This window comes from Bos indicus x Bos taurus, chromosome 5 (assembly GCF_003369695.1).
Source record: "Bos indicus x Bos taurus breed Angus x Brahman F1 hybrid chromosome 5, Bos_hybrid_MaternalHap_v2.0, whole genome shotgun sequence".
In the NCBI taxonomy this organism is placed as follows: Eukaryota; Metazoa; Chordata; class Mammalia; order Artiodactyla; family Bovidae; genus Bos; species Bos indicus x Bos taurus.
In genome coordinates this window covers 10,967,558-10,980,345 of record NC_040080.1, presented here as the reverse complement: position 1 = coordinate 10,980,345, position 12,788 = coordinate 10,967,558, and the positions used below count along the sequence as shown (strand labels likewise).

Below are 12,788 nucleotides of genomic sequence, written 5' to 3'. Positions count from 1 at the left end.
TGAGGGGAGTAGGGTCGCGGGCAGGCCGCGCCGGGCCCTCTCCCAGCGCCGCCGGAGGTGTCCAGAGGCCGACGCGGGAGACGAAAGAGTGAGAAGCTGAGGGCGCGAGGCCAGCCCGCTGCCCCGCAGACTTGCCTGGGCGAGGGTGGGCCTCGGGCGAGGGGTGCGTGCGCGGGGCTCGAGTCTTGGCTCCCCGCCCGCCAGCCGGGTCGCGGCTTCTCTCTGAGGTTCACGGTCCCTCTCCCGGCGGCTCGGACGCCGCTGTCATTTGCTGTTACATTATTTCACATGTTCAGTTTCCCCACCCGTGGAGACACACGGTTCGCGCTAGGTGGTCTCTCCCTTTGGTCTTTCTCCCACCATCCCAGGGCGTCCCTGAGTGTTTTTCCTTCGTGCTCGAACTTTCCAGGCCTAGGCTTGCCCGCAGGTCCTGGGCCCTGGCCGCCGCCCTGCGGAGTTTGCCCGCTGCCCGCACGAGCGCCGTTCCTCGCGGGGCCAGCTTGTTGTCTCTGCAAGTTTTAAGCGAAACAGACGGTCCCCTCCCGCCTTCCTTTTTTTTTTTTTTTTAACTTTACTATTTGGAGCAAAACAAACAAGTCCTGCGAAACTGTCAGTGCGATTTCCCCGGGAGGTTTGGTCCAAACCAGAATGCTGGTCTATGCCCTGACTTGTTGTGTGACCTTGGATGAGTTGCCACACCCTTCTAGTACCTTCTTTTTTTTTTTCTTCAGTCACCCAGAAAATTAAGCAAGTGTTTGTATTGATAGTGAACTGTTGATACCTCACATACGCAGCTGGATAAACTTAAACACCGTAAATTGCAAATATTTAAACCATTGTGGAATTTGCTTCGTTTGATAATAGACCGTTAGGGACTTTGAAATCCTTTTACTCTGATTGGTTAGGTACCATTCTCAGTTGTTTTTTTTTTTTTTCTTTCCCAAATGATGAATTTACTTATGCCGTCCTGTATCCCCGTAGCTGAGTTCAGCTGAAGGATACATGTGGTTGAGTCCAACCTGTTTGGTAGAGAAAAGGTGCTCGTTAGCACATCAGTTACTCAATATTTACTTCGTATCTTATTCGGCTAAGCTTTTAGGACGGGTGATTTGCAATAATAATGATTGTTTTAGGAATATGTTTCTTTTCTGAAACATTTTAGACATGCAAAACAAGTTTTAACTGTGGTCCTGCCACAGTTAAAATCGTGGTTTTTCAAACTTGATTTTGACGCATATCTTATTCCACATGAGTGTTCACCAAGAGTTATTAATTAATACGTATTAACAGGGTTGAAGGGAGGGGGCTATTTTCAGAGTAGCTGATTTTTTTTTAAAACAGCTTTATTGAGGTACCATCAAGCCGTTCACGTGTGTAGTCACGGACTGTAGAACTATCACTGCAGTTTTTAGCAGCCACAAGAGAAACTCTCTACCTGGCAGCAGTCATTCTGTATCCCCACACTCTCCTACCCAGGCAGATCTGTTTTAGGTTCTGTCTCTGTAGATCTGCCAGTTCTGGATATTTCATAGGAACAGAATTATACAATATGTGGGGTTTTGTGACTAGCTTTTTTTTTTTATTTCCATGTTGTAGCAGGTATTAGCAATTCATTCCTTTTTATGGCCACATAATATGCAGCGTATGAATAGACCACATTTTACAGATTCATCAGTTAATGGGGAATTATTTCCACAGTTTGACTGTTACATACTGCTGCCGTGACCATTCATGTGAACTTGTTTTTGCCAGGAGAGTGTGTGTTTTCTTTTCTCTGTCATATACTTAGGAGTGGAGCAGAGAAGCTGACAGTTACCTCTCCGTTTTATGCACTTTATCCGCATACATGGGAAGCCTGATTACTTACTGTGATGTTTGTGGGGAGAGAGAGAGTGAGGCGTTACTCTGTAAGCACATTATCTTCGTTTGCCAGCTGCTGCGTGGAGACGTTTGTGGATGGCTCTTAACACGGGATTGAACTGGCCTCTTCAATTAGGTGTGTTCCAGTTGTACACTAAAATAATTTAGTGTCTGCTGAATTTTAAAATGAAATGCGTAGTTGAGTTTCTCAGTTGGACCCAGTGAAATTTCTGCAGTTTCACAATATTTATTAGGATTATGTAACTTTCCTTTGGGAGAAAGTTCTGGAATTCTGTAAGAACTAATAAAGTATGGATTAAAAAGATGAAGTTAAAAAGAAAAAAACGAAGTTATTGGAGTTCATGTTCATTTCTGGAGCTTTAAAAAAAAGTCTTTACTCAAACCACCAATGGGACTGGAGTCTGGGAATCAGAAAGTCTGTTAATGTTTAAAACTGCAGTGTTTTCGTTTGTAACTGAACTGTCTGTGGACTCTCACATTTCTCTTTACAAACTGAGGTTATAGATCTACTCAACTCCATATGGGAGTATTTAACAATATAATAAGGTTACCATTTTATTTTGGTGGGAGGAAATGGTCTTAAAAACAAAGCTTCCTAAAATAATATAATACATCGTGTTAAATTGTAATTGTGTTTGTGTTAAGGGTTCTGTGGGGTTAAGAAATACAATATAGGTGTGATATTCTAAGTCAGTATTTCTGAGGTTGGTGTTAGAAGTTTGTCTGTAATAGCAGCCAAGGTGGTCATGATGAGACAAGGTTGGGAAACAACTGCAAGACACCTGAATTGCTGCAGGTTTGCTTTTCATAAGATTTTAAAGCAGAATCTAATGGTTGCTGTAGGCATTCTGGCTACCCTTCATACAAAATACCCAATTCCTATACTGCTGTCCTGGCATTTGCACTGGTCTTCATAGTAGAAATCCAGTTTTAGGGAAAGCAAACTGTTTATTGTGAAATTGTGGGTTTGACACTGTATAAACCCACCTATGTATAAACATAGGTGGATTGCCTATGTATAAACACGGATTAAGTTACCCTGAGCTTCCTCAGGCCATCCATCTGGCTGACAGCTACCTGTAACTTGAGAGACGAGCAAACTTAAGATGTAAGGCAGAGAAAGAAACGGCTGGGCAATACAACTGTATTCAGTAGCTTGTTAGAATTGTGCAAAAAACAGGAGTTTTTATATTGAAGATCATTCTTGTGTTTAATCATTTCTTGACACCAAGAATACTTACACCTAATTTGAATTAGGTGTTCTAGATGGAATGTAAAGAGTAAAAGTGGCTGTGTCTTTCTCATCATTGGAAAGAGGCTTGTGCTGTCTCAGACAGGAACGTCCCCTGGTGGATGAGGTAGTAGCGGACTGGACCTGAGCGTGGCCCCTGCTTCCAGGAAGACTAGCTGCTGGGCTCAGAGCGTGTTTCCTTTTCCTTTAGCCTGTCCTCTCCCTCCCCGCCACCACCCCATTCTCAAAATTGACAGAATTGCTTCTTTCGGTACTATGGGCGTCTGATATTTGGGACCTTGCCTTGTTTTTCTCCCGTTTCTTCCCGTTGTCATCAGTGGGAGTGTTTTCACTTTTGTGTCCTCTCATGCCCGCCCGAACGCTGCCCGAACGCTGCCCGGTGTGTGTTGGAAGGGAGCAGGCCTGCGAGGTCAGAACGGAGGAGAGTGCTCTCCGCCAGCTGGTTGTGCTGTTCACCAGCTCTTCTGATTTTCGGCAGATAAATTGTCTACTTCTGTCTCTCCATTAATAAAGTTGAGACTGCTACTTTTTCCTTCCGGTGTGGAGGATTTCTGTGACATCTTCTGTGACAGTCCTTCAGCAGTGGAGGTCTCGTGCAAGGGGAATTTGTGGTATGTGTTAGAAACGCGGGAGCCCTTGGTTCGGCATGCTGACTTCAGTCTGCATAGAGTGTGGCAGAGGGAGTGGCTGCCCTCTTCCCAAAGCATCCAGCAGCGGGGCTGTGGAGTATGCACTCGGCATGTCCTCAGTACCTTTGAGAAATTGTAACTGAATACAAGTGCACCGGACATAAAATAGCATGTCTTTTTAATTGAAGTTGATGTGCGATATTATATGTTACAGTTACACAGCATAGTGATTCCAGGGTTTTAAAGGTTTACTCCATTTACAGCTGTTATAAAAATGGGCCGTATTCCCCGTGTTGTAGACACATAGTCGTGTTTCTGAGGTCTGCCTGCGCCATCACCTGAACGAGCTGCTCCACTGCTCTGAAACTGGCAGCTTAGGCAGAGTTAGAGGAGCTGGACGGATGTTTTAACCTGTGGGTGTGCTGTGTTTAGGACGTCAGAGACACATGTGAAGCTTAAAGACTGTGTGCTAAACTGAAATGACTTAAATGTGTGTGACCGTCTTCTTCCTTAGTGTGAATCGTTAAGTGTAATAGTCATTTATCAGCCGTGTGGGTGTATGGCTACTGACATGTACGCTACAGCTGAGGACTTCACTGTGAACAGGATGCAGAGTTTGGAAGGTGGGGAATTATGAAATCATGACTAAGATGGCATTCGTTGTTCAGTCGCCAAGTCATGTCCAACTCTGGTCAGCTTTATGGCATTTATGGTTAGGCAGTTGGGATTTCCAAGGAAATTTGAAGAGCACTAGATTAAAAATCCTAGATGCTTTGTGTGTAGCGTCTGGGCTGGTGTGTAATTAAAAGTGTCTTCAGAGATGTGGATTTCTGATAAATATAAGGAATTTTTCCAAGAATTCATTTTATTGTAGTATAGTTGATTTACAATGTTGTGTTAATTTCTTTCTCTTTTCTTCCCACACCATGTGGCTTGTGGGATCTAGTTCCCCAACCAGGGATTGAACCTGGGCCAGGGCAGTGAAAGCGCCAAATCCTAACCACTGGACCACCAGGGAATTCCCAATATTGTGGAATTTCTGTTGTTGTTCAGTAGCTAAGTCAGTCCAGCTCTTTTCGACCTCATGGACTGCAGCACACCAGGCTCCTGTCCTTCACTATCTCCTGGAGTTAGCTCAAATTCATGTCCGTTGAATAGGTGATGCTGTCTAACTGTCTCATCCTCCTTCACCCCCTTCTCCTTTTGCCTTCAATCTTTCCCAGCATCGGGGTCTTTTCCAATGAATTGGCTCTTTGCATCAAGTGGCCAAAGTATTGGAGCTTCAGCATCAGTCCTTCCAGTGAACATTCAGGGTTGATTTCCTTTAGAATTGACTGCTTTGTTCTCCTTGCAGTCCAAGGGATTCTCAAGAGTCTTCTCCAGCACCACAGTTTGAAAGCATTAATTCTTCAGCGCTCAGCCTTGTTTATGGTCCAGCTTTCACATCCATCATGACTACTAGAAAAACATAGCTGTGACTAGATGGACTTTTGTCGGCAAAGTGATGTCTCTGCTTTTTAATATGCTGTCTAGGTTTATCATAGCTTTCCTTCCAAGGATCAAGTGTCTTTTAATTTCATGGCTGCAGTCGCCGTCCGAAGTAATTTTGAAGTCCCAGAAAATAAAATCTGTTTTCACTTTTCCCCCTTCCGTTTGCCATGAAGTGATGGGACCAAACGCCATGATCTTAGTTTTTTGAATGTTGAGTTTTAAGCCAGCTTTTTCACTCTCCTTTTTCACTCCCATCAAAAGGCTTTATTCCTCTTAAGTTCTTCTATTTGAGTGGTATATGCATATCTGAGGTTGTTGATAGTTCTCCCAGCAATCCTGATTTCAGCTTGTGATTCATCCAGCATGGCATTTCACATGATGTACTCTGCATAGAAGTTAAATAAGCAGGGTGACAATATACAGCCTTGTACTCTTTTCCCAACTGAACCAGTCAGGTGTTCTATGCAGTAATTTCTGCTGTACATCAGAGTGATTGCTGTGCACACGTACACATTCTTTTCCATCGTGATTTATCACGGGGAACATGCTTCCTCGCGCTGTACACTAGGACCTTGTTGTTGATCCATTATAGTGTAGTTCGCATCTGCAAACCCCACAGTCCCGATCCAGCCCGCCCCTCCCTCCGCCCCTCGGCCACTGCCAGCCTGTTTCTGTTTCGTAGACGAGCTCATTTGTGTCATATTTTAGATTCCACGTGTAATGTCATATGCCATTAGTCTTCCTCTTTCTGAATTATTTCACTTAGTGTAGTAATCTCTAGGTGCATCTGTGTTGCTGCAAATGGCATTATTTCATTCTTTTTTATGGCTGAGTAATATTCCAGTCCATGCATGCACACGTGTGTGTGTGTCTGTGTAAACACCACATCATTTTTATCCATTCCTCTGTCAGTGGACATTAGGTTGCTTCCATGGCTTGGTTATTGTAAATAGTGCTGCATTGGGGTGCCTGGATAAATACAAGAAATTTGATTATAACAAATTCTAGAAAATTCTTTTTTTTTTTAATTTAAAGCATTATTCAGAAGATGAGTACTTCTTTTTTCCTCTTAACAAAAACAACTGAGACTTTTCAAAGGTTAAATTTTGTTATTGATTTCCTCTGTTCTCCTCTCTTTCGGAACTTTACTTACTAATTTATTCCTTGCTCTCTTTTTATTTCTAATTGGCTTTCACTGAATGTAAGCATGCTTAAGTCTCTTTCATTGTGACAAAATTCAAGAATTGTCAGACCTTTTGTCTCTGTTCTCAGACTCCTTTCTCCCCTTGAAACCAGACTTTTATGTTCATTCTTTTTAATCTCTTTATATAGTCATCCTTTTATTCTGTGTATTTCAAATTCTCCATACTTTGTTTCGTTGTTTATTCATTTATTTTAGTTTAGTACAATGGCACCCCACTCCAGTACTCTTGCCTGGAAAATCCCATGGATGGAGGAGCCTGGTGGGCTACAATCCATGGGGTCGCGAAGAGTTGGACAGACTGAGCGACTTCACTTTCACTTTTCACTTTCATCCATTGGAGTAGGAAATGGCAACCCACTCCAGTGTTCTTGCCTGGAGAATCCCAGGGACGGGGGAGCCTGGTGGGCTGCCGTCTATGGGGTCACACAGAGTTGGACACGACTGAAGCAACTTAGCAGCAGCAGCAGTACAGATCTTATATTTTGTCAACATTCCCTGTCTCTTTTTCCTGTTATGGGTTATCTGAATGTTTTTCTTTTATCAGATATTTCTTAAGATCTTAAAATAGTCTGTATCATTGCTTTAAGTAGAAAACAATTATTTGGAAACCTTAATAAAACACTTTGGTTTGCAGTGACTATTAAGATACATAGTAGGAGTTAAAAGATACAAACTGATTATGATATAAATAAATCCTGAGTTTGTAACTTACAGCCTGGTGAACATAGTATATATAATTCTGCATGATATATTTGAAAGTTGCCAAAAGAATAGGTCTTTAAAACAGGGGTACGTGGTAGGTAAAACAGTTGGGTCCAGGTGGAGAAGTGGAGTTGGACTCGCACTGATTAGGGTACAAGTTAAAGTACCTCCTGAAGAGAATCAGAATAAAATTGACTTGAGGAAGAGTTCAGAGGCGGGCAGTAAAAGTGGGCAGAGCGGCTGTGCTCTGCAGCGTCATTCAGAGGCCCAGGTCTCTCCTGTCTTGTGCTGCCCCCTGGAGGTGTCTGCCATCATCACATTTCAAGTCCAGAGAGGAGGTGAGAGGAAGTCTGCAAGGAGAGGACCCGCCACCACCCCACTGCACACACAGCTGCTTCTCTCACTGCTCGGGCTCAGACTAGTTGTATGGCACACGAAGCTGTGGAGGAAACGAGAGATGTCACCTGCAGCTGTGCACCATGGACCCTGCTGGAATATGAAGGCTTTAATAGTAGAAGAATGAGACGTACTGGCTGGGGGCGTGGTGCAGCATAAAGAGAGGGCAGAGCTGCTGTTCTTGCCACACAGGTGAAAGTAGGGTAACTGGGGGAGATAGAAAGGGAAGTGTGCTTTTGACCTGAAATCTGAATACATGCATTCCTACTGTAAGTAAACTGAAGTTACGTTTTTTAAAGATTACCAAGGATAAGTCTGAGAAATGTTTATTTTGGTATTAGTTGAATGATTGGAGTTAATGGGAGAATGTATTGGCATGTAGCAAACTTTAAAAAAGAAACTCTGTGTTTACTTGACTGCATCACGTCTCAGTTGCGGCACTCAGGATATTCCGGTACAGCGCAGGGACTCGAGTTGGGCTCTAGTTGTGTTGTGAGCTCAGTTGCCCCTGAGGCATGTGGCCTCTTAGTTCCCCGCCCAGGATGGAACCAAGTCCCCTGTGTTGCAAGGTGGATTCCCAGCCATGGGCCACCCGGGACATTCTGGCGTGTAATGAACTGTACCCTAAAAAAATACTCTTCTGGTTTTAGGTTTTGTACATCTGTAAGTAGACATTTTCGGAGCTCTGCCGGCCACCCCCATGGCGTCCTCAACTACCGTGCCTCTAGGATTTCACTATGAAACGAAGTACGTGGTTCTCAGCTACTTGGGACTCCTCTCTCAGGAGAAGCTGCAGGAGCAGCCTGCTTCCTCACCCCAAGGTATCGTCTTTGGCTTGTGGTTGAATTAAGTAGTAATAATTAATGTGTACCAAAATGTGGGTCTGAGCACTGTATAGCCGTGGCTGTGAGTCTGAATAATGCTGTCAGCTCTTAAAGACTAACCCTTCACTCGGTCCCTTCCCAACCCCTGATCCATTCCCAGAAGCATGACTTTTAATTTTTTTTTAACAAGTTGATTTTTTTTTTTTGGTTGCACCACTTGGTTTAAGAGATCTTAGTTCCCTAACCAGGGATTGAACCTGTGCCCCTTGCAGTGGAAGCATGGATTCTTAACCCCTGGACCACCAGGGAGGCCCACGAGCTCAATATTTGAATGATTGCCATTCGTAGAGGTAAAAAACATACTAAATACATGTAATAAATAGAACTACATCTGCCTTTAGAGATTTCCTACTTAACAGGATATAGATTAGAATTAAATAATTATTTTTGAAGTTTATAACAAGCTCTTAGAATTATGTTTTTTCAAGGATATTAAGTTTTTTTGATCGAAGTGTAGTTTATTTACAGTACTGTGTTAGCTTCAGGTGTGCAGCAGTGATTCGGTTATAGACACATGTCAGTTCTTTTTCAGACTCTTCCATCTTCTAGGTTGTTACGAAATAACTGAGCATAGTTCTCTGTGCTGTACAGCAGGTCCTTCTTTATCTATTCTTTATATAGTAGTGAGGATGTTAGATTTAAACGGGATTAATCTCTCAGGCTTAGAGAGTTTTTACCACAATTCTTTGTATTGTAGAGTTGTGTATATTTTAACTTGGCAGACAAAGCTTATTAGAGTCTGAATTAGTCTTCCTCATTAATATATAACATCATCTTCTTAAATATTCTCATCACAGATTTTACTGTAGCTATGGAGGTAGTTCTTATCTGCTGCTATTTTAGCTCAAGAAAGTTTCCTGTTGTGATTCAGAAAAGATGGGCTCCTGTAGCCATTCCAACTATAGGGATGACCAGAGATGTCTTAACAGAGCTTGTAAATGCTGACATATAATTCGAGGGTGTGTTGTGTTTTAAACATTGAATCATATTTTGAATTCACTGAGCTCAGTAGCTGTTTACACAAAATTATATCAAAATAGCTTCGAAGACACCATAAAAGAAAATTTTTTTCCTACTAAAATTTTATTTATTGTTTAAATATTTAAATAATATTTCAAGTATTTAATTTATTATTTCACCAAACTCAGCAGCTGTCTTACTTTGTGTTGTCTTCCGATATTGCTCAGTGTTCACATAGTTGTTAAGAGCTTCCCAGGTGGCACTAGTAGTGAGGAGCCCGCCTGCCATGCAGGAGATTAGAGAGACACGGGTTTGACCCCTGGATCAGGAAGATCCCTGGAGAAGGAAATGGCAGCCCACTCCAGTGTTCTTGCCTGGAGAATCCCATGGACGGAGGAGCCTGGCGGGCTGCCGTCTATGGGGTCACAAAAAGTGGACACGAGTGAGCACTACTGCAAAGTTTTCAAATAGTTGTGATAAGTGGTTACAGTGATTATGGTGATCTTTTTCCCCACCATTTTATCATGTTTACATGTTTCTGTATTGTGTCTCCATTATTGCATGTCTGAATGTTTCCATCTTTTCAATCATTGATAGACTGCGACACAGTTTTTGGTTTACCATAGGACCCCTTTTATCCAGGTCCCTCACACTGGTAGTAGGGCTTTTACTGAAGAAGTCAAGGCAAGAAGGAATTCTAAACAAAGTGGTGGTTATAAGAAATTGCAATTAAAATGTTAATAAATGTACATTTTCTTGGTAATTTTGCTGTATGGTAAGGCAGTTTTCTTCTGAATATGAGTCTGCTGGTTGGAATTCCAGGTCCTCTTTCTCCATAGGCTGTATTTCCATACCTGTTACGTGCACTTTAAAATTTATGCTTAAAGTGGAGAAAGCGCGCAGAAGCACTTGTAGTTTCAGTGAAGAGACGTTCTAGATTTTCATGATTTTTTCCCCTCTGATCTTTTACAGTTGTTTCTCTCACACCTAACTTGAGGTCGTATTTTCAAAAGCAGCTTCACAAAACATAATTTCGCTTTTAGCAAGCCTCACTACATATCATACTTCAGTGATATCTGTAATTTTCAGTCAATTGCATCATTTCAGTGACCAGTATAACTTTACTGGTTATACTGTATACTGGTTTACTGGTTATATTGGATCTACCTGCCCCCACCCTGCCGACCTCAAATTGAAAGTGCAGAGTCCTAAGCACTGGACTGCCAGGAAGTCCCAGTATTCCCAATATAATAAATAGGCTGGGAGAACGATACCTGACTCTTGGCAGGCACACGCCCTGTACACGGGTGCTGGGTGGCATCTGCCATCTGTCTGCATGTGCTCAACCTGCAGTGGGTCTGGTAACTCAGCACATGATTTTTTTTTTTTTCAGCACATGATTTGTAGAGAGGGTAGTGAAGAGCCGTTCTGCATGTTGCTTCCCCCCTCCTCTAACGGTTATTTACCTTTGTAAATTGTCCAGAGTCAAACTGCAGAACCAAAAAGGAGCGAGCAGTCATGTGGCCGCTGCACCTGCCTAGTTATTTCATTGCCAGCCGTGGAGAGGGCTCGATCAGAGGACGTTCGCCTTCAGTTGTCATGCTGGGCACACACAGGGACGCTGGGGCTCCTGCAGCCCACCCCTCCCAGCCGCCCACCCCTCCAGTTTACATGCTGTGAAAGCCATCCCTTGTTTCATGTAACACCTGATTGAGGTCATTGTCAGTAGAATCTCAGTTAGCATAGCAGGGATAGTAATTTTTCAGTGTTGACCTCAGCACCCCAGATTCAGCCAAGTGAGTAAGTCCCAGACAGACCAATTGGTCTTTTTTCAGATAATTGCTTCCTTTCTTTTGGCCATGCTATGCGGCAGGTGGGATCTCAGTTCCCAGATCAGGAATTGAACCCACACCCCCTGCATTGGAAATGCAGAGTCTTAACCACCTGCTCTCCGGGCTTGAAACATTAGAGTCATCCTTTAACTCTCATCTCTGCTTCCTTCCTCTTTCTTTCCCTCTTTCTTTGTCTACTATTATTAACTGTTACAGTTTTATGACGATTCTCCCATTTTCCTTTAAATCCTGCCTCAGGATTTGAAAGAAATGTCTCCTGACTTTTCTCCTTCTTTTCCTGTGTTCTCCATCATGTAATTTGAAGGCCACAAGCACGCTGCCCTTCCTTACATTACCTCTCACAGCAGGAACCCACAGGTGCTCTTTTTCCCTCAGTCTCCCCCACAGAAGACCCCATTACCTGTTGCGTCTCCTGGCTGCTGTTGCTTTAGACTGTCCGTGAGCCATTCTTAGTCCTGTTAGTTTTTCACTTGAGCTGAGTTGCCCCGTGACCGTTGTTCCGGTGCTAAGTCGTGTCTGACTCTGCAGGCCCGTGGACCTCAGCACACTAGGCTTTCCTGTCCTTCACTACCTCCCGGAGCTGCTCAAACTCATGTCTGTTGAGTCAGGGATGCCATCTAACCATCTCATCATCTGTTAACCCATCTTCTCCTCATTCCCTCAGTCTTTCCCAGCATCACAGTCTTTTCCAGTGAGTCGGCTCTTTATATCAGGTGGCCAAAGTATTGGAGCTTCAGCATCAGTCCTTGCAATGAATATTCAGGGTTGATATGCTTTAGGATTGACTGGTTTGATCCAAGGGACTCTCAAGAGTCTTCTCCAGCACCACAGTTCAAAAGCATCCATTCTTAAGCACTCAGCTTTCTTTATGGTCCAGCTTTCACATCCGTACATGACTACTGGAAAAACAATAGCTTTGACTCAACAAAACTTCGTTGGTAAAGTGATGTCTCTGGTTTTTAATACGCTGTCTAGGTTTGTCATAGCTTTCCTTCCAAGGAGCAAGCATCTTTAATTTCATGGCTGCAGCACTGTCCGAAGTGATTTTGGAGCCCAAGAAAATAAAATCTGTCAGTGTTTCCACTTTTCCCTATCTGTTTGCCATGAAGTGGTGGGACCAGATGCCATGATCTTGGTTTTTTAAATGTTGAGTTTTAAGCCAGCTTTTTCACTCTCCTCTTTCATCCTCATCAAGAGACTTTAGTTCGTATACTTTTTGCCTTTAGGGTCGTGTTATCTGCATATCTGAGGTTGTTGATGTTTCTCGCAGCAGTCTTGATTCCAGCCTGTGATTTATCCAGCCCAGGATTTCGCTTGAATTACTCTGCATATATTAAATAAGCAGGTGACAATATTCAGCCTTGTTGTACTCCTTTCCCAATTTTGAACCCATCTGTTGTTTCATGTCCAGTTCTAACTGTTGCTTCTTGACCTACATACAGATTTCTCAGGAGGCAGGTAAGGTGGTCTGGTATTCCCATCTCTTTAAGAATTTTCCAGTTTCTTGTGATCCACACAGTCACAGGCTTTTGCATA

The 12,788-nt window shown here is 43.1% G+C and overlaps 1 protein-coding gene and 1 non-coding gene across 13 annotated transcripts in view; one reads left to right on the top strand and one right to left on the bottom strand.

Moving 5' to 3' along the window:
* Positions 1–12,788, top strand: part of BCL2L13 (BCL2 like 13) — a 51,202-nt gene that overhangs the window by 162 nt on the left and 38,252 nt on the right. For 10 of the 12 annotated variants that reach the window (XR_003511005.1, XR_003511004.1, XM_027540878.1 and 7 more), the window contains exon 2: positions 8,206–8,376. Coding sequence is in view for 10 of the 12 variants with exons in the window: in XM_027540878.1 (XP_027396679.1) it covers positions 8,256–8,376 (121 nt within the window). In the remaining 2 variants the exon portion in view is untranslated. Of the gene's footprint in view, positions 1–8; positions 89–1,903; positions 1,997–8,205; positions 8,377–12,788 lie in introns of those variants that run through there. The other 2 variants (XM_027540879.1, XM_027540880.1) reach the window with 2 other exon arrangements.
* On the bottom strand, positions 4,709–4,780 carry TRNAE-UUC. The gene has a single exon. It is a non-coding gene; the product is annotated as a tRNA-Glu (tRNA).